This window comes from Prunus mume, linkage group LG1 (assembly GCF_029339155.1).
Source record: "Prunus mume cultivar Tortuosa linkage group LG1, ASM2933915v1, whole genome shotgun sequence".
In the NCBI taxonomy this organism is placed as follows: domain Eukaryota; kingdom Viridiplantae; phylum Streptophyta; class Magnoliopsida; order Rosales; family Rosaceae; genus Prunus; species Prunus mume.
In genome coordinates this window covers 31,071,454-31,098,812 of record NC_142698.1, presented here as the reverse complement: position 1 = coordinate 31,098,812, position 27,359 = coordinate 31,071,454, and the positions used below count along the sequence as shown (strand labels likewise).

At 33.4% G+C, this 27,359-nt stretch overlaps 3 protein-coding genes and 1 non-coding gene across 9 annotated transcripts; 2 read left to right on the top strand and 2 right to left on the bottom strand.

Moving 5' to 3' along the window:
* Nucleotides 1-800: 800 nt before the first annotated feature.
* On the bottom strand, nt 801-4,682 carry LOC103328607 (copper ion binding protein). 2 transcript variants are annotated; one of them, XM_008231012.3, is made up of 4 exons: nt 4,543-4,682; nt 3,402-3,521; nt 1,755-1,793; nt 801-1,204 (listed from the first exon to the last, which is right to left on the bottom strand). In XM_008231012.3, exons 2-4 carry the CDS (start codon nt 3,501-3,503, stop codon nt 995-997), a joined length of 351 nt encoding a protein of 116 aa, XP_008229234.1. In that variant the 5' UTR covers nt 3,504-3,521; nt 4,543-4,682; the 3' UTR covers nt 801-994. The 2 variants fall into 2 exon arrangements, with proteins under 2 accessions (XP_008229234.1, XP_088898903.1); XM_089042777.1 differs by having other exon boundaries at nt 4,456-4,544.
* Nucleotides 2,387-2,473, bottom strand: LOC148921597 (small nucleolar RNA SNOR75). Its single transcript, XR_016123463.1, has one exon. It is a non-coding gene; the product is annotated as a small nucleolar RNA SNOR75 (small nucleolar RNA).
* Nucleotides 4,683-8,262: 3,580 nt separating the features above from the next.
* LOC103328623 (uncharacterized) lies at nt 8,263-14,114 on the top strand. Of its 2 annotated transcripts, none has more exons than XM_016795684.2 (6): nt 8,263-8,502; nt 11,342-11,460; nt 11,558-12,025; nt 12,187-12,336; nt 12,440-12,879; nt 13,280-14,114. In XM_016795684.2, exons 2-6 carry the CDS (start codon nt 11,379-11,381, stop codon nt 13,892-13,894), a joined length of 1,755 nt encoding a protein of 584 aa, XP_016651170.2. In that variant the 5' UTR covers nt 8,263-8,502; nt 11,342-11,378; the 3' UTR covers nt 13,895-14,114. The 2 variants fall into 2 exon arrangements, with proteins under 2 accessions (XP_016651170.2, XP_008229250.2); XM_008231028.3 differs by having other exon boundaries at nt 8,264-8,502; nt 11,331-11,460.
* A 5,313-nt stretch (nt 14,115-19,427) lies between these two features.
* On the top strand, nt 19,428-24,545 carry LOC103328631 (uncharacterized). 4 transcript variants are annotated; one of them, XM_008231035.3, is made up of 6 exons: nt 19,428-19,634; nt 20,923-21,130; nt 22,071-22,547; nt 22,689-22,835; nt 23,248-23,684; nt 23,898-24,545. In XM_008231035.3, the coding sequence occupies exons 2-6, from the start codon at nt 20,941-20,943 to the stop codon at nt 24,510-24,512; spliced, it is 1,866 nt and encodes a 621-aa protein (XP_008229257.2). In that variant the 5' UTR covers nt 19,428-19,634; nt 20,923-20,940; the 3' UTR covers nt 24,513-24,545. The 4 variants fall into 4 exon arrangements, with proteins under 4 accessions (XP_008229257.2, XP_088898661.1, XP_088898681.1 ...); XM_089042555.1 differs by having other exon boundaries at nt 19,430-19,634; nt 23,494-23,684; XM_089042535.1 differs by lacking the exon at nt 22,689-22,835 and having other exon boundaries at nt 19,429-19,634.
* Nucleotides 24,546-27,359: the final 2,814 nt, after the last annotated feature.

The window sequence follows — 27,359 nt, the reverse complement described above, 5'->3', positions numbered from 1 at the left end:
ATTTTGGGGAAGTGAAATCGAACCTAAAACATAGAGTACAATGGTAAATACTCTTAACCGTTTGAGTTACAAACCCCATATATATGAACACACATATATGTTTTTTTATGTAATGAAATATAAATTCCACTGAAAAATCTATTGGCAATGATATTGTTACTAAATTATAGGTTGATATTGTTGCATGATAAATAAATTCTTTCATATAATTTGGTTTGATAAGTCCTTTTTTTTTTCTTTTTTTCACACAGTTGACGATAAATCTCATTTCTAAGGTGGTTAGTTTTTAAGGCGCTTAACTGCTCATATCAGTTTTACATTTCAAAAATTGGAACTCAGCCCAGTGAACTTAAAATTCCGACAATATCACTGTCACATGCCTGTAACATGTAACTATAGATGAATTATATGAAAGACAGCTACTAACAAAGCTGCAGAATGCGTAATCTAATCAATTTGCTCTCGGAGCTAGTCTAAGTCTAGTTCACCAATTAGATTCCTAATATTTGCACTGCAAGGCATCTGCAAACGATGAAAAAACAAACCCTAAGATATGCAGCAAATCATTCCATCAAGAACACTGCTTGGCCCCGTTACAGATAAAGAGCCATTGCTTGCTACATGCTAACAAATCACAACCTAATACATTCCTCCATGCAGAGCGTTTTTCTTCCTTTTGCACAACTAGGGCTCAAGCCTCTCCTTAAGCCCAAGTGAAAAGTCTCACCTGTTGACACAATCGTCAATCAACAAAAACCATTTGCTACCCTCTTACTCTTACAACGCAATGAACAACCGCATTGGAAAATTGAAAGCTGCAGAATACCTTCCATTATGTATATATTTCCCAAAACAGAAAAGGTAATAACAAAAACTCAACACAACACATATCCGCCAGAAACAGTGACGGTTTGAAGTTTGGTTTATTTCTATGCTAACCAGAAAGTGTTATGACAACTGATGCTTCAATTGTTCATACCAAAGCACACTAATCTCAGTCCTGCACTTCTTGTTTCTTTCCACTAGATTTGAGATACCAACCTGCAGCAGCACCAACAGTTACAACACCTGCTACAACAGCATAATTCCGGTACTTGTCAGTGGATACTTTGGCAGTTGATTCTCCAGAGGTAGAGCCACTTGGTTTGGCATCAGATATCGAGCCCCCTGAGCTTTCAGTTGGGTTCTCTTCTGGTTTAGGGCCCTGAAAATGTTCAAATAATTGAGCAGAGCATTTGTAGCAGAGACATGACAATCCCAACCAAGAACTAGTTTGATATTGAACCACATCCAGAAGGCTGGAAGAAAAAAAATTGACCAGAACATATAAACCACAATTGATTGGGTGATCGCAATGATAAATATGTGATCAGACATGTAAACTAATAATCAATACGCCAGCAAACCAGACCACAGTAAAACTTGAGCTGCTAAACATTTGACTAGGACACTTCAAGTTGCAAAATGAAGAGCTGAGTAAAATATGGTCTTCCAATTTTATCGGGTGTTCCCGAAGGAACAACACACAAAAACATTATTTGTAGAGAAAAGAATGATCCCATAGTTGTATTATCTTGTTTTTCAATTTTAACAACCTTCATTTAACACTATGCAAAGCCCTCAAAAGTAATTTAATTTTCTGAATGCCAAACTCTGGCTGCTTAAACAATGAAGAATGCTTTACATTCTAAAGTGTGGTCATCTAAAATTACTTAAATCTCAAAATACATGAAATGTAAAAACTGTGTTCATACTTTACGTGCAAGCTTCTGCAGCTTCTCTTGCTCGGTTTTCTGCATTAAAAACAAAAAACAATAACAGTGAGAAGATATATCACAATAGCATTGCATATACGATAAATAAACAGAAAGATAGAAACCCTCATCCACACTTCATATACATGTAAGTATGAGTGCACATATTTCTACATAGTTATATGTATCTGTATACAACGTCCTTCACTAGCAGAAACACCAAATTTTCAAGTGTACTGGACTGACACCACAGCAGTAGGATCGCATATAATGAGATTCTACGATTCTAAATATTTGAAACAGTAAAAAGACATTGGCCATACAGTAAACCACTACAGAAAAATGGAGAAACCCATCAAAGCTTCTATGGAGCAAAAATTTCTACCACCAAATCATCTAAACATTTATCTTCATCAAGAATTTTTTTTCCTGCAACGTATGCATCAGGATCATCAAAACTCAATCACAAAATCAAAGGAGACTCAGAAGCAAATCAAGATATTGAACTGTTGATGCAGCAGATGCCTTTCTATCCCAAAAATGAATGAAAAAATTATTTGAAAACCAGAAAAATAAAACTTGGAAATAAATAGAAACAATGGGAATTGGTCTCATAGGAAAAGTGGGTAATATTCTCTCAGAAAAATGCCAAGATTGTCGTCACAATTGAAAGAAAGGAATTAGATCGGACTCGTCATCATTTTTAATGATCACAGAGATACCTCCCCACATTGATTTCATAATTCAGATTTTAGAATAAATAAAAGTATTTCGAGAATAACAGACCAACCATTGTGGAAACCAAATCCAGAATGATTAGCCTATGAGGCTATGACGCTAAGCAAGCAGAAAAGAAAACAACCAACGGAAGAGATCTATCACATATGATCGGTTACTGCCTAGATTAGCCTACACTTCACAAGCAGATGCACAAGTTCAAGAAAAAGGAAAAACAATATTCATGAAATTAAATTTCAGATGATTTGGTGATAAAACTTTTGCACCAAATAAAGCATAGATGAACAGGGAGATCTGGACTCACTTCAGCCTTTGGTATTGCACCAAAGGTATATTGGAATCACTCCAAGTCAACTCATGCTTTACATACAAGCAAGAAATCACACGAACTTCTTTCACTTCAGAAATTCTAAAAGATAGACACCTAATACATTAATCATGTGACCGATACTCAAACACTATGAACCTTCAAATACATGTGTAAATTGCATTTATAACATTAAAAAAATAGACTCTTCATTACATGTGCTTGTACTTGGATGGACTTATCTATTATTCTTTGAACATGGCAGCTGACACTAAAAGTGTGTTCCAGCTTTATGAACAATAATACAGTATATGATATAGTTCTATAACACATTTGTTTATTACTAATTCCTACTGACCTAATACATTCCTACAAATATTTAAATAAATTCTTAATCAGTTTGTTATTTTAAGTTTCCCCAGACAAACTATTTACATAGGTTTCAGCTCCTAGATAAAGACCTTTCCTTCATCCAACAATGGTCATCAACCTCAATAGTTATCTAAATCTAAGAGGAAATACATACAAATGCACACAAAACAGCAACAATACAGTTCAAAGGAAAATCATAAGAGAATATATCCAGGGTTTTTATAAATGACCTTAATGTAAACATTCTCTGCAGCTCTTTCCTCCTCGCTAAGCACTTTTCCACTGCTTGACAGCCTCCGAGTAACAAACCTTGCAGCCATCCTTGACGCCATTGGAGTTGATTATCCTTCCTGAAAAGGATATTATAGATAAGGAAATGCTCCTCTATCTTCTATTCCTATAACTGTGGTTTTGAGTTATATAAGTTCTGGAATACAAAAAAAAACAAAAAACAAAAAACAAAGTAAACCAATGACAATAACATAAATTATCTTATCCAACCCCAATTTTATTATTCATTTAAATTGATGAATAGAACCATTAAATCTATTGATAAGTAGCTTTTAGTCAAGTCCTAATTAAACTTGCATGTGCACCGTATGATGCTCTCAATTGTACCCCAATCTGAGTAACAACAAAACCATGGAGTATCCAATAAAATTTACACATAGGACCCCTTTTGTGTCCAATAAACGTTAAGATAAGTATAACACGTACAAGAATTCAGTAAGACCCATTAAGGATCAAAACCAACGACAACCCCCAACCCTCATCCCGTCCCACAAAAGAAAAATAGCATAACAAAAGGAAATGCAAAATGCCAGGGTCTGTTTCACGCATATCTCCAAGATTTTATTCTTGAAAATGTACATTGTATAATTAATAAAAACAGAACAAGGGTATCTTGTTTAACAATAGTCTGACCATTTATGATCTATCACTAAACAGAACCTTAATGAATGAACTACGCATTCACGGGCAACCATATTTCCTTTATAGCATCATCCATTCTAAGAAAATATATTTCAAAACTATACCCAGAAAAGGTTTTTCCAAAGACTACAATATAAAACTAAAGAACCAGAAGCAACAAAGGGTACTATAAATACTCCTGGAGCTTCGCATTTCATTACAAATCCAGGAGCTGGTACTGAATTACATATTAACCCTAAATCAACTACTTCGAAAATTTAACCTGACGGCAACAATCGGGAGCATAATGTACATGGAACGAAAACTAATCCAACAAAATCTATCAGAACCACACACTTGAGGTGAACTTACTGAGATCAAAATGTTAGGGAACTCGATCACAACCCCTAAAATTGCAAGTAAAAAGGAGCCGATGAATATTAGGGAACAATTGCTTACCGAGCAAATGCTTCTTCTAGAGATTGAGACGACGAGAGAGGAGAGAGAAACAGGTGGTTGCTTGTGGTATTGGGCTACTATTGTGGGTTTGTGAGGGTTTATAAAGGATGGACCGAGTAAGATCGACAAGCGAAGCTCTTGGCCGTTGGATTCAAGGGAAATATTTCGTTGGCGCAATTGGGCCCGTTGGTTACAAGTCACGACTACGAATCTAGGATAGAATTTGGAAACTTCTAATTACACCAAAAATATTGTCCAAATAAATTCCAGGCGAATTTTGTTTGTTTTTATCCAAATGCAATGTAACAAATTTTGGGCTTTGTTAATTACGTGCCCTCATTATTAGTGCTCTTCTAATTAGAATCCGGATTTTCTGTTTGGATTTTCTTTGTTAGGATTTACTTGACTTTCTTTTCTCAATACGTTATCTCATTAAAATTTAATTCAAGAAATTTAAAGTTGACACCCCACTAAATTTTGTTAGAAAATTTAACAAATGTGACAGTATGACTGATTAACAAAAATAGAGTTGAGGAACTAAATAAGCCATTTTGTGAATTATTAGAGTAACAAAATGCAAATTGGGTCTAAATACAAGGATATGGCCACTAAAAAGCCTAAATATAAAAATAAAATAAAATAAGCTGAATTGCCTATTATACTTTGCACTTTCTCTTGAAAAAACAATTTTCCCTCACCCCTATGTACAGTTTTCTTCAAAACCACAACGGACAACGTCTCATCCCGCCCTCTCTGTTTTTGTTTTTTTTAAAATATTTATAAATATCTAAAGATGTAAAATTTATTGAAATAGTTTTCTTTCTCATATCTCCCCTTCTATTCCCCTTTTTTATTTTTCATCTCACATTCTCACATGTAAAAAAATTAAAAGCATGAAATCCTCTCAAATGCTTAGTTTAGATGTTCTACTTTTGAGCCTATGAAAATTTGGGTCAAATTTAAAATATGTCCAAAACGATGGAAAGGATTTGGATTTGGGCCTCAATCCAAATCTACCTAATCAAATCCATGAATTCAAACGGATTCTTGTATTGCCTCCATACTAAAAAAGAAGAAGATAATTTGAGATAAATACAAAAGGTATAACAATAGTTGGATGTAATCCTCGTATTTTGTCTATTTGATTTAAGTCCTTTGACTACTTTGCCACATAAAATTACATTCCCTTTTTAGGAGGCTGACTAAATTTGTTTTTCTTTGTTCCCATACTACCCTTTGGATTGAGGTGAAAACGGGAAACAATCTAATTTTAAGGTATTAATTAACAAATTAATTGCTTCTGACTATAATGATTTTGTATAATTCATTGTTTGTTTCTTTTTTAGTTTTACCATTCAATTAATTGCATTCATGATCAAGATTAATAGCATTATATTAATTTCAAATTAAGAAGTTGCATTATGCATATAAACGTTGGCTCTTTTTCTTTCTCCATTTTCCCATGTCTTTGTTTTGCTTTCATTAGGGCATTTTTTATTGTCGGTTGTATTAATGAGATTCACACATTAACTCATGCATAGGTATATAATTTTATGTGGGTGCTTAGAGCATCCACAATCATGTTCTTTATTTTTTAGTTAAATTTTAGCTAAAAATATATCAAAGTTATTTTAGGAGCTTTCTATAAAATTTAAACTCCAATCATGTCATAAATGCTATAACTCCTTTTTAATTGGTCCATCTCTATTAAAAAATAATTAGCATTAATTAAAGGTTTGAAATACTCATTAAATAAAGCAACATTAAATTATAGAGAACCACTAGGAGTCTTTTCTCTCTCCTCAGATTTAGGAGCTCCTAGAAGTCTCCCTATTTTAGGAGCTCCTAGTCTCCCTATTTTAGGATAGGGAGCATGGTTAGAGTTGTATTTTTACAAATCTTCCCTAAAATTTGTCTAAGGAGGTGGTATAGAGTAATGCTACTCTTACCACATTTGTATACCACATTTTCAAACCACCTTATGTGACAAATGAAATAGGCAGTCACATCAATTAGAAAGTATCAATAAATCATAAAAGAAAAGAAAATGTTAAATTAATTTTAATTGATATGGATGTCCACCTCATCTGTCACATAAAAGTGGTATGTGAATGTGATATACAAATGTGGAAGGGTAGCATTATTCATTGGGAATATGTGGGTCTTTACTTTCCATGATTAAATTGTACTTTATTTGTTTAAAAGGCCTATGTTACACCAACAATGCCAGCTAAGGTCTACCATGATGAACAAAAATGAATTAAGAGAAAAGAAAATTCAAAAAAAAAACTTATTACAAAGATAGAGTCAGATAGACACACAACAACTAGAGGTAACACTACAATTATTCAATTAGTTTAATTGCTATTTATGCTCTGATTGGGCTTAACATTAACACTAACTATAAGAAATAAACAAATAAATCTCACCTGGGCTATAGCCTAGGTTGTGCACTTCATAGGTCCATGCCTGATTTTATCCATATATTAGGTAAACATTATGAAGGAAATAATAAATTTAAATTATGTAATTCAATTACAACGACATAATGCATTAAATTTGGATTTCAATGTGTTTTCCGTATTTACCTCAAAGGTTAAAATCGACACCACTAAAAAATTAATGAAAGTCAAAAGACCTACATCTAAAACGAACAACGCGTAAACTATACCTAATGACAACTAATCGTTTTGGATGTAGGTCTAACAACCCAAAAAAGAAAAGACAAAAGAATAGGGTGCTGATTTTCTCATTCTCTTTTTATCCACTTACACTCTATTTTTTTAAAATTATATGCTTTCACTCCTCTTTTGTTCACTTACACTCCCTTTTATCTTATAGTAAAAAATATTTAAAAAAAAAAAAATGTAAGTAAATAAAAGAGGAGTGATAAATTCACCGCCCAAAGAATATACATGATAAAATTTCTCAATTTGATTGTTTCACATAATCACTTCTACTTTTGAATTATTCCTGGTCCACATTTCTTTTCGGTAGCTTGTCTTCTTCTACTATTGAAATATTCCTAGAAACTGAGGAAGCTTCACACAAGTTTCCAGTGTCAATTATAATAAGCTTTGGTCCACCCTCTGTCTCTTGGCTCTCGGTGAGGAAGCCACTGGCCATATAATATCGTCTTATCTTTATTCAATCTACTGGCTCAACTATTAGTCAAACCCTCCAAGGCCTCTCGTTTGGTTTGGTGGGTATTGCATATTAGCTGTGTTTTTTTAAAAAAAAAATAATATAAAAAGGAACATTACATAGTAAAAATTAGCATGTTAATGATAGTCTCGTTAAAACCTTCCCATAGAAACAAAATCCTAGAGTAGGAAAAAGTACCACCCATACTATTGACTAAACAGAAGAGTCAAACAACTTATACGAAATAGACAAACCTAAAACCCAACCACAAAACCCTTAAAACCATATTTAGTGCTATAAAAATGAATATAGATATAGGACAAAAGATAATCTCACCATAATTCAATTACATGCATTTTTGTAAGATACATAAGACCAGGAGCCCATACTCGAAATCGAAACACTAATGCCAATTAATAAATAGTACTTATCATTTCCAGTCCAATCTAATTCCAATCCTATCTCCTATTCTAATTCAATCCTAATTACCAAACACGGTCCCAGAGTACTAATTTTCCACAGCCCTCGGGTCTTATATTCACACCACTTTATATTGTGGAAATGGTAAAAAGAAGACAAAACACTTTACTTGGAGTGAAACTTTTCCCCGTTAGATACCCAGTTCATAAAGTTTCCCACTAAGCAAGTACATATAGCAACCCCCTTTTATATATATTGAAGTTTCCACCAAGCATGCCAACCGTACGTAGAGAAGATTGGCACCAAATGTCTTGTTTTTTTGTTCAATTTCTCTCTGAAATCTTCCTAGAGAGGAGTGGTGGTGCTGTTTAGATCTATTTGGGTACTTGGAACACTGTAAGTATGATCTTTATATCCATGGCTTCTTCCTTCCTTGCCTGTTCTCTCTTTCATTTTCATTTTCTTTATTTTTTCTTCTAGTTTTTGAAGAAAGAAAAAACTCCAACAAATTCTTCACAAGGCTCCAGATCCATGATTTCAGAGCAGTGATCCAAATTTTTTCACCTTCTAATTAAATGAATGATTACCTCCAATGATAAGGAAAAAGAATTGTTTGTGTTACCAAAATTCAAAATTAAAGGTCTTAAAACAGTTTTGTTTTTACTTTTAAGCTTAAGTGCTACAGTGCACCTTGAAATTTCGGTCAATTCTCATTTTACCCCTTTAAAGTTAAAGTGACCCACTTTGCCCCATTGACCAAGGTTTGGTGTTCCACAATGCCTTCTACCGTCAATTCCATCCAAAAATCCGTTAAATTTAATGACGTGGCATAGATGTTTTAGTAATTTTTTACATCTAGATTTTTTATTCACAAATTTGACTGGAGCCCACCTCCAACATGGATAAAAAATTAATAAAAAATTAAAATACAAACATAAAATTTAAAACTTTAAAAAATTGAATTCTCTCTCTCTCTCTCTCTCTCTCTCTCTCTCTCTCTGTGTAGGGTGGGTTGCGATGGGGAAAATGGACTAGAGGGGCATGGGTCGAGGAGAAGGGAAATGGGTATGGGGGCTGGGGTTCTGTGGGAGTGGGGTAGAAAAAACCATAGGAAGGGGACGATGGGTCTCGATGGGGAAAGGGGAGGTGAAGAAATCAGTGGGGTAGGTTTTGGGTTTTGCCCGGGCAGAATGGGTTGCTGGGGAGGGGGCGATGGGTTTTGGGTTTTGCATAGGGAAGGGGTGGGTTGGGGAAGGGAGGGGGGAAGAAATCTCAAATTCGGATTGGGCTTTTGAAAGTTTTGAAAGAAACGAATGGAGTATGCTTGAATTTGTTAATTCTTTCCTGTATTGTTGTTTACATTCTTATATTTCAAGTTGAGGTGATATGGACTTATTTTGATCTGGGAAATGGTTCTTTTAGGAAATGGTTTTTTTTTTTGTTTTTTGTTTTTGGTTTTCCTAAAATCTATTTTATTTTCAATTTTATGTTTGTATTTTATTTTTTTAAAGTAATTAAAAAACCTAGGTGCACAAAATTACTAAAATATCTCTGCCACGTCATCAAACTTAACGGACTTTTGGATGGAGTTAACGGTAGGGGCAATATGGAACATCAAACCTTGGTCAAGAGGACAAAGTGGGTCACTTTAACTTTCGGGGTAAAGTGAGAATTGACCAATGTTTCAAGGGACACTGTAGCACTTAAGCCTTACTTTTATGTATCACGCATGTATTTATTTACACAAATTCAACATAGATAGTTTTGTTTTTATTTGTTTGTATGCATGCGATGAGTATCGTCTTGAATATTTCCACACACCCCTTGTCTTCATGTTTTATTTTGTTATCCACCCTGTTTAAATGATAATCATGATATTAGTTATGCATCGTTAATTTCTTCATTTGACATGTTCATCTTGTACGTACATGCGTCAAATCAAAGATTAGTCTCTTGGGAAAAAAATAAAAATAAAAAAATCAAAGATTAGTCTAAAGTTAAATGCAAGTAGGAAAATATAGACCTTTAAGAGGATCGGGAATTAATATAGAAAAACTTTTGACTAGAATAGAATTAATTGACTAGAATCTTTGTCAAGGACGGCCGGGTTCACACGGCATTTCATTGTCGGGCGATAGTGCCAATTTGGCTGGTTCATGTAATAATTGTTTTGGTGGTTCGTCAGCCTTCATGTAGGTGACTGACGTCAGCAGGAAAAATCACCACTGATTTTTTTTGTTTTACTATTTTTAAAGGGTGTTGATTTTCTCTCTTTTTTCCGCTTACATTTTCTTTTATTTTTTAATATTTTTTAGTATAATATATAAGTGGGTGTAGACAAAAGAGAAGTGAGAACACAAAATTTCCGACGGAGGAAGTGTAAGTAGACAAAAAAAGAGTGTGAAAATCAGCTCTCTTTTCTAAACAGAAATACATTAAAAATTAGATCCCTTTGAGATTTTAATACCATACACGTCATGATTAGTTTGCCAGTAATTATATAAAAAGTTTTTTTTAATGATTATATAAAAAGTTTTAATATATGTGAAATGGATTGTATTTGTGGTGATTTATTTTGGAAAATAAAACTATTTCTTTTATCTCAAATTATCCCAAAATAAAACTATTTCTTTTAGCAACTGTCCAGTCCACAAGATCCCGTATTTGCTTTACCTTTTCTATCAGCAAGAAGGCATCTCTTATACTATATTCGAAACTAAAAAGTAGTTAATACCTAACACATAGTTTGTAGTAAGATAGGAGATAGAAAAATTAGGAATAAAATATACATGTGTATTATTGGAAAAAATTCAAAATAAATTTGAGAACAAGTTCGGCTACTATATAGTATTTTGGTATTATTTATTTACCCTTTTTAGTGTATAGTCTTTGTAATGAGATGCAAAATATATGTGAGTCTTACTTGTATTATTCAAAAATCTGTAATAAAACAGTATATGTATTAAGCGTTGAGAATATGTATATAGTACGTGAATATATAGTATGTTTGTCTTTTACAAAAATGTATTTAACCGTTGTATTTTAAAAAAGCACATATGAGAAGGGAAAGTACGTTCACGTGTGTTATAAGATGAAGAATCGACTGAAGAAAGAAAATACTTATATTGTCGTAGAAATAGCTGGCTTATGTTTTATTGTGCTTTCTTGCTTTTGACCTAGCTTATTGCTTTAGAAATATATAATTACTTGCTGCATGGTTCAAGTTTTTGCGCAGGTACGACGCATTTGAGCAAGTTTAAATATTTGGAACCATGTCTAGCCCAGGACCACAATCTACACCTGCTTCCACAGAGCCTAAGCATCCTTCACGTCATCTGCTAGAAAAAAGCGAAAGTACGTATGATATCTGTTTAATATGAAGAAGAGTACAATTAAACATTCAACACAAATTAATTCGTCATATGACTTGATTCCTTTAAATCCTACACAGGAGAAGCATACTTGGACTTATGTGTGCCCCTGCACAAAGCTGCAATAAAGGGTGATTGGGATACCGCCGAAACAATCTTAACTGATAATCCTACACTTTTACGTGCTAGCATAACAAAAGGATGGCAGACAGCTCTTCACATTGCAGCAGGTGCAAGGCATATTCACTTTGTGGAGGAACTGGTCAAAATGATGGATGAAGAAGACTTGGCACTTCAAGACAACAAAGAAAACACTGCATTGAGTTTTGCAGCCGGAGCTGGAGCCATAGAAATTGCCAAGATTATGATTCAGAAAAATAAGTTCTTGCCAAAAATTAAAACTGGTGAAGGACTGACACCGCTCTTTATGGCTGCTTTGCTAGGACGGTCTGAAATGGCGTGGTACTTATACCGTAAAACGTATCCAACGCTAAAGGAAACAAACCGCAATGCTCTATTTTTTTCTTGTATCGATACTGGTCTTTATGGTAAGTTGCAACAAATTCTTCTTCCTTATGAAATTTTCTCTCTCTCTTTTTTTTTCTTAGAAGTGAACAAGAAGGAATTAATTAATAATAAACTTTAACAACTGGTTTATTTCAAAATTCTTTGCATTCTTTCTTTCTTATATCCCTACGAAATTATGCAGATTTGGCCATGAAGATGCTAGAAGATGATACAACACTAGCAACGGCCCATAATTCCAATGCAGAAACTGCCTTACATGTCTTGGCTCGAAGGCCTTTAGAATTTGGTGGCCGAAGTACTTCAGGAATGTGCAGTAGGCTCATGAACTCATGTGAGTTGATTCTTCAAAAATTATATATGATATTGACATGCGTAGTAATTAGTTATGTGTTTTTGTTTATTTGGTAATCTTGATCTTGTTGTTTATTGAGTAGTCTCAGGCATTGAGGATTCGTACAAAAGCTTGAAGCAAACTAAAGCCCTAGAACTAGTCAAATGCCTTTGGAATCAAATCTTGAAACAGGACGATGATGATGTCATGCGCCTCATCACAGAACCTACGGAAGTACTATTTGACGCGACGAGATTAGGAAATTATGAGTTCCTGTCTGTGCTTATTAATGCTTATCCTGATTTACTATGGGAAACTGATGACGAAAATCGGACTATATTCCATGTTGCAGTCTTGTATCGTCATGCAAGTATCTTTAATTTAGTACATGAGACGGGTTCAATCAAAGACATCATAGTGACATATACTGATGATGAGAATAACAACATTTTACATCTTGCTGCAAAACTAGCACCTCAAAATCAACTCAATCTTGTGTCAGGAGCAGCTCTACAAATGCAGCGAGAGTTAGTATGGTTTGAGGTACCTCTCCTTGTACCCTTACAATCTTTACCATTTTATTATGTGTTAATTGTCTTCTTTTAAACATTATTGCCCTTTTTGTAAAACATTTCTTTTTTATTCAACAACTGTACGTACATGAGATTCGAACTCATGATATCTTCCAATAACACAAAGTGGAGGAGACTAAATTACAAACACTTAAAAGCTCTTATCTATCATAGTAGCAGCTGTCAAAAGGAATTGCACAATATAAAATAACATTGAATCTAATGAAATTGATTGGGATGAAAAGAAAGCTCTTGATAGATTGTATTGGTGGCCTCCTTATTATTTCTACATTTATTGTAAATAGTTTCAATCGTTTGCGCGTATAATCTTTATGTCCTTCAATTTTCATCATTGATTTTTCCTATGACAGGAAGTGACAAAGATTGTTCAACCTCTGTCCATAGATATGAAAAATAACGACGGCAAAACACCTCGAGAATTATTCACTAGTGAGCATGAGGGGTTATTGTGTAAGGGAGAATCATGGATGAAGAACACTGCAAATTCGTGCATGCTTGTTGCGACCATTATCACTACCGTCGTGTTTTCAGCTGCATTTAGCATACCAGGTGGTATAGCTGATAATACAGGAGCACCAAAATTCCTAAAAGATACAGCATTTCTCATCTTTGTCATATCAGATGGAGTAGCACTCTTTTCCTCTTCAACTTCCATGCTGATGTTCTTGTACATCCTCACCTCGCGGTATGCAGAAAACGATTTTCTCAAATCCTTACCATTGAAGTTAATGGTAGGATTCGCATCACTCTTCGTCTCCGTGACATCCATGATGATAGCCTTCAGCACAGCCTTCTATTTATCTTGTCACTACGGATTAGGTTTCGTCTCGGATTTTATATTTATATTTGCATTTGTTCCAGTTGTCTTGTTCGTTTTCTTGCAATATCCACTCTTGTGCGATATGTTCTTGTCGACATATTATTCAAGTCTTATATTTCAGCCAAGAAAACATATGATCCAATAGAAAGCCAAATCCTCAATGGTTAACCTTACCCCTAGAATGATGTGTATCTATGCTGAAAGGGGGTTTTAGTAATGGGGTGATATTGATTCAATGAGTCTTCGTACTTTGTGTGCTTGAATCAACAACATTATCTGAAAGGGGGTTTTAGATTACTATAGTTCGAAAGATGAGTTGTTATTAGAATTTCATAATCCTATATATGCATTTTTTTTTCTACTAATTTTGAACCTCGAATGTTTGAACTTCTGCAATCTACTTAATATTCTGGAAACACTAGTCTTTTTTTGGGTCGTATGGAAACACTAGTCTACAACACATAAGTTCTTTAGCGAGGAAATATTTTGAGTCTTTCTTTGAGCATGAATTACATATAAGATAATAAGTTAGATTTGTAAGTATACATTCGATAAATATATGAAGTGTACCAAGCTAATTAAGTAGTCTAATTTAGATATGGCAACTAGAAAATCTCAATTTTAGTCACAAATCAATCCGTAGCCAAAACTATTGGGTTCGTGGTTAAATGTAAGAATTGAGCGACCAAGTCCAAGTCGGGAGGTCCCAAATACCAAATTTTGATAACTAGAGTGCATTTCATGTGTCGTTAAGTAAAATTAATGAATAAAATAAGAGTGCAAAATAATAATAATAATAATAATAATACAAACAAACGAACAAAAGCCGAAAACACTTTCAAGTTGTTTTATAAAATAAGGGTGATTTTGAAAACTAGATTTCACTTTTTTGAAAACTAAAAACAAAATATGTTACAAGATAGGACTTTCTGATTTCTAATAAACTGGTTATATTAAAATTAAAATATCCAAAATAGAAAACCATGAAATATTCCAAATTCCTAAGTAATAATGACACATAATATCTACTAGCCTCTTTGCAAGCGCATCTGCGCCTGTGAAAGGCTTTTATTTATTTATTTATTTAATTTTAATTTATTTTAGAATTAAAAAAGATAATGGGTAGTTGTGTTCCATAAAAATAGGATCCATTATCTGATTTTCTTTTAATTTTAATTTTTTTAATATGAAATAGTCTGAATTTACCATATTATCCTCTTTTAATTAATAATTTCAATTCTTAATGTTTGCATTAACTAATGGTTCATCATTCTCTATCTTTTGCTTTTTATATATATACAGTCCCCTTCTATTGAGGATCCTCAAATAATTTTATTTGATTCTCTACAATTTTTTCCCAATGATCAAAACCATCTAATTTTTTGGTCTTCATTCATAGATCATCCTTACAAAAAATTAGACAAATCGGAAATCGTTTCGACATCTAATTGTGTCTTGCAAAATCAACGAACACGGTGCTTCAAGAAAGTACTAAAATTTCAATAACTCAATTGAATGGTCAAATGATATCATTCAAATGATTTTTTATAGAGATGATCTTTGAATGAGTATCTACAAAATAGACGGTTTGGATTAGTGAAATACAATCCGGAGTGGGTTCTATGTCCTCAAATAAGCTTATTTGAGGATCCTCAATGGAAGCTCACTATATATATATATATATATATATATATATATATATATGCAAACAGGGTGGAGCCATGTATGGGGTGCTCCCAAGCCCCCCCTCAATTTGTTGATTCCTTGTATTTATATATTGTATTATATTATATCTGGGATATTTACTCCAAAATAAATAATATATTAGGTTCTTTTTGTCTATAAATTGACTATTAAACTTCTTAATCACTCTTCTACTTTCAATTAGATCAACTCACTAGGTTATGATATTTACATTAAAAACCCCTAAGTTTTTTTTTCTTCTCTTTCTCTTCCTCTTTTGTTTAACTTAAGCTTAAGCTTTATGAAAATTTTCCCTCCCTTTTTACATATTTGAGTAGGGTACTTTAATATTGGGATTTATGATTTATTTTATTTTATTTTTGTATTTCTTCTCTATGTTGGAATATAAATTATTAACTTTTGAGTCTTTAATAGTGTAGATGGTGAGATTAATATTTAAACATTTTATAACATAAAATTAAGAACAATTATGATTGTAATAAATAGATAAATTATTAATCAATATGAAATGATATTATGAAGTGGGCTAAATCGAATAGTTAATATCATATTAACTTGTTAACCAATTAGTGTTTGAGGCACTCCTATTTGAATTATTTTATAAAATTTTATGAAGGATCTCATCTTATAAAAAATTCTCTCTCCACCACTGTATGCAAACAAATATTCTGTCAAATTTTTTGCAGCAACCGAAAGAAGAAGAATCACCATATGATCATCGCAGCGAGGACTTCCACTTTCTCTTTCTCTTGTATTATTTTTTTACAATATTCCTCGTTTCTTTTCGGTAGATTGTCTTCTTCTAGGGGCGGCTGTGAGTGTGGCCCTCCTCAGAGATTGGGAAAGCCATATATATACATTATACATATATCTATATTTTTGCCCTTTGCTATATATTTATTATTATGTTTTTGTACAATTGTCTAGGCGTGGGTTTTGCCTTCACGTGCGAGGGGGCCTATGTATAACTTCTTCCCAAATTCACATATCTTTTGATTAAGTTTCCTGCAAGTTTCCCTTCCTTTATAATCAACTTTGGTCGAGTGTCTTTTGACTCTTGCCTCACTACCGACAATATAATATCATTTCATCTTTGTTAAATATTAGGTGGTGGTGAGTGAGCGTCGTCTTCTTCCATCGGAGAAGAGAGTACGGATGCCACTGTATTGGCTCAACTAGTCAAGCCTTTCAATTTCAAGAGCACTACTTTTCCACGCCCCTCGGGTCTTATCTCCATTTACATCATTATCCTTTTGCTTTTTAAATACTTTTTATAGTAAATTTGGCTTACACCCTTCAAATTCAATTTGCCGTACCTAAAACCCTTTGCTTTTTGTTCCTATAAATAATACCCAATTTGTATAAATAAAAACCCATGACTAGGATCCAACTCAGCAAGTTACCTAATTAAGCATAAAATCTGATTTATTGTACTTTTCAGATTCCAAAAATACCCCCAACTAAGCCATTATTGCATTTTGTATATTAATGTATGAATCAATATGGAAACAGTTTTTAATTGGATTGTATATAATGACAGATGTTGAATTTGGAAAGATCTCCAAATGGTTGTAATGGATGTAGGAATTAATTTTGAAACATTTTAAAAAAATTTAACAATAAATTCAAATTTAGGTAATCGGTTTGTTTAATAAAATGTTTATGTTATTTTCTTTTTATGAATTATACATGACTAATAATCCACTTTATAATTGTTTATGAATAAAACTGTACATACTAATTATGTTGAAAAAATAATGTACCTATTACTTGTTTGTTTTATGAAAAACATAATTTACCTAGTATGAAAAGTGTACATAATTATCTATTCCAAATAATGTACCTATACACATTTACAGGTATATTGTAAAATAATTTACCTGTGGGTAAATAATGTGCACCTATATTTTATATAAATTATTGTGTACCTATTTTTAATTATGAAAAATATACGCAATTACAAAGTAACTGACTTTGTTTTTTTTTTTTTGGTAAATAATATACCTATATTTTATATGTATAAATTTATATTATATTTTTCACAGGTACATTATTGGATATGTAATTTACAGATTTTTGTTGTTGTTGTTGTAATTTTAAGGGGCTAGATGTGAGAGGGAATGACAACTAAAAGAAATGGGGTGATTGATATGCTATTAATAGGGAGTATATTAATTACAATTATGGCAGTTAATGAAATGCTTGAAATAAATTATAAATAAAATATGAAGTTTGGTGGCAATGATGTAAAAACATAGAAATACTACGACCTCTTATATCCTACTAGTCATTTAAATTTGAAATTGGGTTTTACTTATAGATTTATAGAGTGATGGGTATATGTCTAGGAAATAGAAAATGTAGGAATCTATATTGGACAAGCCCTACTTTTTAATCAATTTTATTCTTTCTTTTTCCTATTTTACTTTTACCTTACATTAATTTCATTTTTACTTCATTTATATATATATATATTTTTTTTTTTTATACTTCATTTTTCAATTTACACTCCATTTTCAGTATTAAAAGGGAAAAAAAGAACCTAATTTCTTACATGATTAAAGGAAATTTTTTTTTACTAAAAATGAAGTGCAAGTTGGAAAATTAAGTATAAAGAAAAAGAACTAATATAAAAGTGAAGTAAAAAGATATTAATGTAGAGTAAGGTATTAAAGGGAAAAAAAAGAACAAAATTGATTACAAAGTGTTAATGTATGGTTTTTACTATTTTCTTTTGGCTTCCCTTGACAACTTTGTAATAGGATGTGTGTTGTTATTTATCAAGCTCAAGTTTAGATTAAGGAAAACCTTTCTTGGTGCTCTTCTCTAACTTCTGCTGTATGGAGGTTTATGCAATTTGACAAAGGTATTGTGCATTGCATATCATTTCATAAAACAGTCTTCATAAAAATGATGACTAGTCATCCGTTTCTCGATGACTAGTCATCCTTGCTCTGTATTTCTGGATAACAAACTGTTTTGTCCTATTCCTCTTTCTCTCTCTCTATCTGGACTTTCTGACCTAAGGAATTTTTTGGCTGTAAAGGCTACGTTTTTGGTCATTTGGTGGTTGTCTGTTTTGGGTGGAAGTTTTGGAAAGTTTGGCTTGCCATCTTTCGCTTCTTCTTCCTCGAGAGAACCATCTTATTTCATCTATGAGTTTTTCAATTGATTTCTTTTGAAACACGAATCTGCATCTAGCTACTTAAATCATTCTCTCATTTATATCTAGGTATTCAAGATTGATTTCTTCAAAGTATGGTTTCTTGAAGAAATTGGTCATTCTCCTTTGAATCCAAATTTTGGTTTCGGTTTGTGTTGAGCTTGCAAGCTAGTGCCATGGGATGATTGCCATGAAGAACTAAGTTGGAGAAGAAGATTGCACAAAGGAGGTATAGCTCATCTTCCTAAATAGATCTAGGTTTTTCTTGAGCTTGCTTGTGTTCCTTTGTAAGAATCTTTTTCTACTTAGTGGATTGATGACCAATGGTGGGTTTATTTTAGTTTCTGGTTTGTGTTCTTGATGTAGTCATCTCTTGATTCTGTGTTTGGTCTCACACACTTTCACCATAGTTGTTGCTAGCACAAGGGATGCCTAGATTGAGAGTGCCTAGGTTGTCACTAGTAATTCTCTAGGCTTGCAGTACATCTTGGTGTGCTCTGTGTATGTTATTATTTGGTATAATTCATATATGACAGTTGACTAGTCATAAGAGTATTTGGTCAAGGTCTAGAGTGTGTGAAGTTTGCTGCGTTCTTGGTTGAATATCTTTTAAATTTACCTCCTCACCTAAGTACCAATTTCACAAAGTATTAAAAAGCAAAAGGAAGTGTAAGTGGAGAAAATGGGAGTGGGGAAATCATATCTCTTATTTAAAACTTTACATTTTCGACATTTTATTACCCTTTAAAAAAAACATAAAACAAAAACACTAATTGTATATAATATATTTTACCAAGTCTCCCTGTTGAGAGTTGAGACCAATTATTAATGTCTTCGAGTTTCCCACTAAGCAAAGCTAGAGAGAGACTGAAAGTAGTTCTGTTTGGCTTCAAGACTTTCGAAACCCTTCCTTCCTATATATACATGCTTCAAGAGTGGACAAGAGTGGTAGTCTCTCTCTCTCTCTCTCTCTCTCTCAAGGGTGGTGCTGGCGGCTGCTCAGCTTTTGATCTGTCTTGTAAGTAACCTGCTTATCCATTCCTCCTGTTAATTGGTTTTTGATCTGTCTCTCAAAACTCCCAGTGCACACTTATTCTTTGATGGTCCGTCGACAAATTTCATATCGATTCTTGTTATCTGGGGGCAAATTTTGACCTCTAGTGTGAAAGTTTGCATGCATATTCTTCAAGTTTTTTGTTTTCCTTGTGTCTGGATATTTACTTTATTAATTATTTGCACGGACATGATTCATGCTCTTTCGCTTTTTCACTTCCATTATCTGTATTTGTTTTTATTGATCCTCGAGTCCCTCCCTCTGTATATCTTGTGCGATTCATGGGTAAACAATGAGTGGAACTTAGTTCTCCATGTACGTATCATCAAAATAGGAAGCCGAATAGAAGAAGAAGAAGAAGAAGAAGAGGAACGACTAAACTGGATGGAGAAAACAAAAGCATATTTTGACTCCATTTTATTAATTACTCTTTATTTAATTCAAGTAATTCAAGAATAATTAAGCTCTTCTGTATGTCTAGCATGCAAGTTGGGCACACCAATACAAATCATGTGGGATCCACTCACTGGACCACATCTTTGTTAATTAGGGTCAGTTATGTAATAATTATCAAAGAAATTAGGGTTATTAGGTCTATTAGTCCCTAAATTTTGATCCGATTCGTATTTTGATCCCTTAATTTTCAAAATTGTTCATGTGGTTTTTCAACTTTAGTTTCGTTAGGACAAATGGTCCTAGAGGCTAAATGGTATTTTTGTATTAAATTAATTAAAATATAAATAAAATATTAAAAACTAAAAAATTAAAATTAAAAATAAATCTCTCTCTCTCTCTCTCTCTCTCTCTCTCTCAATTTGATTTTTTATTCATCTTTCTGGTTCTGATTTTGATTTTGATTTTTTTTTTTGTGTTGGTTTTTTATTTAATGTTCATTTATTGTTATTTTAAAGATATGATTTTTTATTCATTTTTTTGGTTTTAATACAAAAATACCATTTTGTCTTTGCATTTAATAGACTAATAAGTTAACAAAATTGACGGCATGACCATTTGTCTTAACGAAACGGAAGTTGAAGGACCACGGGAACGATTTTGGAAATTGAGGGACCAAAATGAGAATCGGGCCAAAATTCAAGGCCTAATAGAACTAATAACCCACGAAACTACTAGTTAAAATATAATCACTTAGATGAGAACTGACTCAATACACTGGTGATTAGATAAACTAATACAAAACAACCTAATAATTTAAATTTTATTATTTATTTATTTATTTATTTATTTTGTGCAGGTACACGCGAGCGAGCATATGGGTACACAGATTAATTTGGTAAGCATCTGTAGCCCACAAGCACAGCATGTACCAGCAGCTGAAATCCAATTTATGGCTGGCGCTCCAACAACAGGACTAGGCATTCAGTCTCCACTAAATTGTGTGATCCACATACCTTCGCCTCAACCTAAGACACCTTCACTCCATCTACTGGAGGAAAACAATGGTACGTAACATCTCTCTCTCTCTCTCTCTCTCTCTCTCTCTCTCTCTCTCTCCCATCATGTCCATACACACCATTATTGGTAGACCCTTCTTTTATGACAAATAAGATTTTTGTGTATTGCATGACATAATTGTTAAGAATTTGGCTTGGTATAGACCTTACATTTTCTAAAATTACAATAATGAAACTCTGTCATGTATTTGTGGTTAATAAAGTTAAAAGCCTTTGTCTATGCACCTGACCCAACGTCGTGTTGGATTACACATTCTCAACTATGTCATGTATAAAAAATAAAACTATTTACATCAAAAGAAGATGTTTTAAGCATCAAACTTAGTCTACTAAAAAAATTATGACATATTACACAACCCATATTAAGGAAAACATCCCACAACACATAGTAAGGAGAGAATTCTCCCACAACCATTATTAGGAATATTACAATAGTATTTTATAATTTGAACTTCCTCCATCTTCACAAAGATAATAACATACATTGTTAAATGTAAAGGCTTGAGATTTGAGAACAACATGCTATATATTTGAATCTTGTTAGAGTATGTGGCGTTTGGTATCCTATTCAAGTAGAGAACTCAAAATTTTGATTTTTCTTTGAAACAAGGAGTTCTCAAATCCATTTTTTAAGATTCAAAAATTTGTTTGGTATTCTATTCAAGTAGGGAACTCAAAAACTTAAAAAACAAGGAGTTCTAAAATCCATGTCTTTAAATTAAAAAAGTTGTTTGGTATGCAACTCAAAAACATGTTTTAGAAAAAAAAAAGGTCTAAAAAAACAGATATGTTCTGTTTTCAAGTATTTGGGTGTTTTGAGTTATTGTTTAGTTGAAGTTTTCAAAACTAGGTCCACCAAACAGATTGTTTTTGAGTTTTTGACTTTGTGATCTTCTTTGTGATCTTCATCTTTAAATTCTACACACAGGAGAAGCAAGAGAAAAGTATCTTAGGTTATGTGTGCCCCTCCATAAAGCTGCTCTAAGAGGCGATTGGAAAACTGCTAAAAGCATTCTTAGAAAGGATAAGAAACTTTTAACTGCTAGCATAACAAAGGGATGGGAAACTGCCCTTCACATTGCCGCAGGAGCAAGACATGTTCACTTTGTGAAGGAACTGGTCCAAATAATGGATGCAGAAGACTTGGCACTGCAAGACAATAAACAAAATACTGCATTGAGTTTTGCCGCTGCAGCTGGAACGGTAGAAATTGCTGAGATTATGATACGAAAAAATATATTTTTGCCAACAATCCGAGGGGGTGAAGGAATGACACCAATATATATGGCTGCTTTGTTGGGACAGTCTGAAATGGTGGAGTACCTGTACCCTAAAACTTATGAAATATTTGACGAAAGGGACCGCAATGCGCTGTTTTTTACTTGTGTCGATACAGGTCTCTATGGTAGGTATACGAAACATTTCATGCTTTTGATTTTATAATTTTCTTTGTTTCCTAGAGAAAACTAATGGCACACACAAGTAATTAATTAATAAATTACTTCACACTGGCTGAATTTTCAAAGTTACTTTGTAAATTATGCAGATTTAGCCATGAAGATGTTAGGAAATTATACAGCATTAGCTACGGTTCGTAATGGGGAAAATGAAACAGCCTTGCATGTCTTGGCTCGAAGGCCTTCAGAATTTGCTAGCCAAAGTTCAGGATTGTGGAGTAGAATCACCAATTCATGTGAGTTAATTGATAGAAAATTATAATATATGGACATATATATGTAGTAATAATTACCTAATTAAGTGGAAGTAAGCACTTATTTTGTGTGATATTATTTTGTCATGTGCAAATTACTAAGTAAAATGCAGAGAGCTCGCTCAGAGAGAGAGAGAGAGAGAGAGAGAGAGATAGACTACTTATAAGCGGCATGACAAGAGAAAGCTATTGCTTAGGGTTTTTATTACTAACCCCCATCCGGAATGGGATCCAGACCCTTGCTATTGAAGAGAAGGAGCGCCTGATCGTATATAACATAAAACTTTACACCTGAATTAATAAGTTATTGTAACTATCTGAGATTATTATGCATATATACTTGACATTGGGATTTTGTTGTTCTGACATTCTCATCGTAAGTACGTACTTTCAGTTTTGAAGTTTGCATACAAGGGAAACTCGAAGCAAACCAAAGCCCTTCAACTAGTTCAACAGCTTTGGGAAGAAATCTTAAAACTTGACGACCAAGTGGTCATGAGCTTGATAAAATATCCTTCACAACTACTATTTGACGCTACAAGATTAGGAAATTTTGAATTCCTGGCTGCACTTTTAAGCACTTATCCTGATTTATTTTGGGAACTCGACGAAAAAAAACGAAGTATAATCCATGTTGCAGTTTTGCATCGTCATGCAAGTATCTTCAATCTAGTGCATGAGATCGGCTTTTTCAAGGACTTCATAACGGCAATGAGTGATGATGATGATAACAACATATTACATCTGGCTGCAAAATTAGCACCTCAAAATCAACTCAAACTTGTGTCAGGAGCAGCTCTTCAAATGCAGCGAGAGTTAGTATGGTTTGAGGTACTTCTGCTTCTATCCTTGCAATATTTATCATTGTTGTATTTTTTCTTATAAGATTCTTATAATGTTGCCAATGTTTGAGCCTTACATTTGAGATGCGTTTTATGAGATCGTAACACTTTCATATGGTGTGACTCAAATTAGAAGGGTTCATAATTTAGTGCATCGTTTTAATAAATACGCATTTATATGCATTATTATTTCCATATGCAGGAAGTTAAAAAGATTGTGCAACCTCTCTCTACAGAGATGAAAAACAAGAATGGCAAAACACCGAGAGAATTATTCACCAGTGAACATAAGGGGTTATTGCATAAGGGAGAATCATGGATGAAGAACACTGCAAAATCGTGCATGCTTGTCGCAACCATTATTGCCACTGTCGTGTTTTCAGCTGCATTTAGCATGCCAGGCGGTATAGCTGATAAAACAGGAGCACCAAATTTCGTAAAAGAGACAGCATTTCTAATCTTTGCAATATCAGATGGAGTAGCCCTCTTTTCCTCTTCAACTTCCATGCTGATGTTCTTGTACATCCTCACCTCGCGGTATGCAGAAAACGATTTTCTCAAATCCTTACCGTTGAAGTTAATGGCAGGACTCGCATCACTCTTCATCTCCATGACATCCATGATGATAGCCTTCAGCACAGCCTTCTATTTATCTTGTCACTACGGATTAGGTTTCGTCTCAGATTTTATATTTATATTTGCATTTGTTCCAGTTGTCATGTTCCTTTTTTTGCAATATCCACTCTTGTCCGATATGTTCTTGTCGACATATTGTTCCAGTCTTATATTTCAGCCAAGAAAACATATGATCCAATAGAAAGTCACGGCCTCATTAATATGAACGCTCTAACTGAAACCTTCCCTACACAATCATGTATATGTTTGTATATTCCAGCTTAGTTTTGTAATAAAATAATAGTGATCATCAACAAATACATGGCGCTTAAGTTTTGTGTGTATGAAATGAAACCATCAATCGAAAAATCAACGATACTATAACCAACTAAGCTCTTGATTGAATTGTATTTCTTAGTCCTAATGTTAAAATTCAACCTTATAAATAGTAACGAAGAAGGAGAGTGCGTCAACACCAAATCTTCAAATTCATTATTTATCTTTATTCTCTGCAAATTTAGGTGTAGTGTAATTTATGAAATTGGTACTTAGGTGAAGGGAGTAAACTAAAATCCCACTGGACAGATCAGACATGTAGGAATCAGACAACAAAGTATTCCTAATCAATGTGTGACTAGCCAATCCCAAGTCAAAGACCTAAGAACGCATAACAAACAAACATACACATTCAATCACAAATCTCGTACCCCCTGCAGATCTAGAAAAAGACTACGTAACAATCTAGGCACTCAGAAGGTTTCGTCAATCTAGGCATCCCCTGTGCTAGCAACAACTAGAATGATAGGTGTGTAAGAATCTTTCTTCAGCATTTCAACAACAACAGGTATAGTATGACTAATCATAATAGTAAGAACAACACAGCAAAAATGTTTACCCAGAAACCCATTGCTGGGAAAAACTCGAGGTCATCACTCCGACCTGGCAATCCATTATAACAAGAAGAAATAGTTACAGAGATCAATAGATACATCTCAAGTTTCCTAGTTCTATAAAGGAGCAGCTATACCTCTCCAAGCTATCTTCTTCTTCTCAGCAACGTTCGCAACTAGTCCATCATGATAATGGAAGCTTCATCCTTTAGCTCAATCATCTCATGGCACTAGTAACACAACACTACTCAAACAAATGCAGTGATGAAATGTAGATTTAAGAAAGGATCAATTTTCTCATGAAACCATTCTTGGAGAAATATATATGATTTAGGACATCTAGATGCAGATATAGCTAGTGATCACAAGTAGATTTGTTAGGACCAATTTTTGGTATATTGGCAATTTCCTGTTACAAAAATACTAGAGTAGGTCTTTGAGTGTAACCTACAGTTTTTAAGTGACATTCTGCTATCCTGGATTAGTGTGGCTGAGAGACAATGTCAAGGTATGTTTTGCATCCATGCATTCATATTTGCATATTTGCAAGTTCATCAAAAGTGGCTGTAAGATATATAGGACTGATATATGGTTTGATTCTTGCATAATGTAATGCTAGACATCAATGAGTTTTTAACGATGGTTTTATACTCTTTAGTTTGGTGTTTATTTAATTCTTTTGTCTTTTCAGTTGGGTTTTTAGTTAAGTGACTTTATTTGTTTTCAAGAAATAATTTATTTGTTAAAAAGCCCATTTTTGCTAAAAGCCTTTTTCCGTCTTTGACCTAGTTTGAAGCATGCAAAATAAGAAAGGAACTTAGTCGATTTTTTTGCTGTAATGTTGTGAAGCAAAGAACGACAAAAATATTCTTGCAGAGGTCTTTTTGAGAGTTTTTATTGAAAACTCATGTGGCTGTTCCTTGTGAGACTCTATGAGTGATTAAATCATCATCTTTTTATATATGTGTGAGTTCATGAGCATTATGTATGTTGGTGATTAGCAATCGTGCCTTGAGGTGTGAGCAGTTGAGACCAGAGTTGAGCCATCTCTTGTTGACGAAGGAAGACAAGATCACTGATTGGGTTGAGTAGCAAAGTCAAGTAGGCAAGTTTGCCTTGTGAGCGTTAGTCTTGTGAGTTGAGACTTGTAAGACCTTTTCGTATCCTTTCTCATAGTGATTTGTTTTCCGGCATAATGCTCGCAGTTGTTTTCCTCATCTTGAGGTTTTTTACTGCGTCAACATATCCTGTGTCCTTTGTGCAAGTGTTTGTGTTTTTTGTTTGATTTTATTACTTCTACGTATTCTTTGCTTACAGAATTGTTACAGTATTTCAATCCTAATGTGATGTTTGAGTATTAAGAAACAGATCGATTGGCCATTCTAGGGAATTTCAAGATTTTATGAAAAAATAGGTTTTTAAAAAATCTCATAAATGCAACCTCACGGCCTTCACAAAGAAAATATTGAGCCTTCAAACTTCCCAAAAATGCAAGGTATATTTTGTGAAGTGACAACACCTTAAAAATTTGCCTCCTTATAGCAAGGAGAGTAAAAGGCTACCCTAGAAAGAAAGAAAAAAAATACAATTGTCAGCAATGTGTTGGCTATCAATTAAGGCAAAATAAAAATAAAAATTTGGACATAGGAGTAAAAGCTGGCATAAATGGTAAAATTGTGCCCTCAGGATGATAGGTCATCCAACTGGACCATAAACCAAAGATGCAATGCAATGTATGATTTTACCTTTATTGAAAAATGCCACTGCCGCCTTGTTGAAGAGAAACCAATGTGACAATCTTTATATGAGGTCCACAATAAGCCATCAATCTTAAACTAATCTAAATCCTTTTGAGCAAGCTTATTACAAGAAATTATACACATGTCAAGGAAAGCTAAAAATCAATTGATTAATTACAACCTTACAACTTAGGATATGAGTAGTTGTAATTTAGGGCCCGTTCGGTATCCTACTTAAAAAAATGAACTGAAGACTTATGATTTTTGTTAAAATATGAGTTTTTAAATACTAATTTTAGGATCTAAAAACTTGTTTAGTATTGAACTCCAAACTATTTTTAAGATCTATTAATAAAAAATTCAAAACCCTAATTCCCAAATTGAAATTATCAAAAGAAAAGGAAAGAAGGAGGAGAGAGA

What these genes read in the sequence shown, in the direction of transcription:
- LOC103328631 (XM_008231035.3), top strand. Translation starts at nt 20,941, where the DNA reads ATGGGTACACAGATTAATTTGGTAAGCATCTGTAGCCCACAAGCACAG. An exon ending in TGTCGATACAGGTCTCTATG is followed by an intron (nt 22,548 to 22,688) that starts GTAGGTATACGA and finishes TAAATTATGCAG; the next exon opens with ATTTAGCCATGAAGATGTTA. An exon ending in GAGAGTTAGTATGGTTTGAG is followed by an intron (nt 23,685 to 23,897) that starts GTACTTCTGCTT and finishes TTCCATATGCAG; the next exon opens with GAAGTTAAAAAGATTGTGCA.
- LOC103328607 (XM_008231012.3), bottom strand. Translation starts at nt 3,503, where the DNA reads ATGGCGTCAAGGATGGCTGCAAGGTTTGTTACTCGGAGGCTGTCAAGC. An exon ending in CAGAGAATGTTTACATTAAG is followed by an intron (nt 1,794 to 3,401) that starts GTCATTTATAAA and finishes TTTTTAATGCAG; the next exon opens with AAAACCGAGCAAGAGAAGCT. An exon ending in TGCAGAAGCTTGCACGTAAA is followed by an intron (nt 1,205 to 1,754) that starts GTATGAACACAG and finishes GAACATTTTCAG; the next exon opens with GGCCCTAAACCAGAAGAGAA.
- LOC103328623 (XM_016795684.2), top strand. Translation starts at nt 11,379, where the DNA reads ATGTCTAGCCCAGGACCACAATCTACACCTGCTTCCACAGAGCCTAAG. An exon ending in TATCGATACTGGTCTTTATG is followed by an intron (nt 12,026 to 12,186) that starts GTAAGTTGCAAC and finishes GAAATTATGCAG; the next exon opens with ATTTGGCCATGAAGATGCTA. An exon ending in CAGTAGGCTCATGAACTCAT is followed by an intron (nt 12,337 to 12,439) that starts GTGAGTTGATTC and finishes TTTATTGAGTAG; the next exon opens with TCTCAGGCATTGAGGATTCG.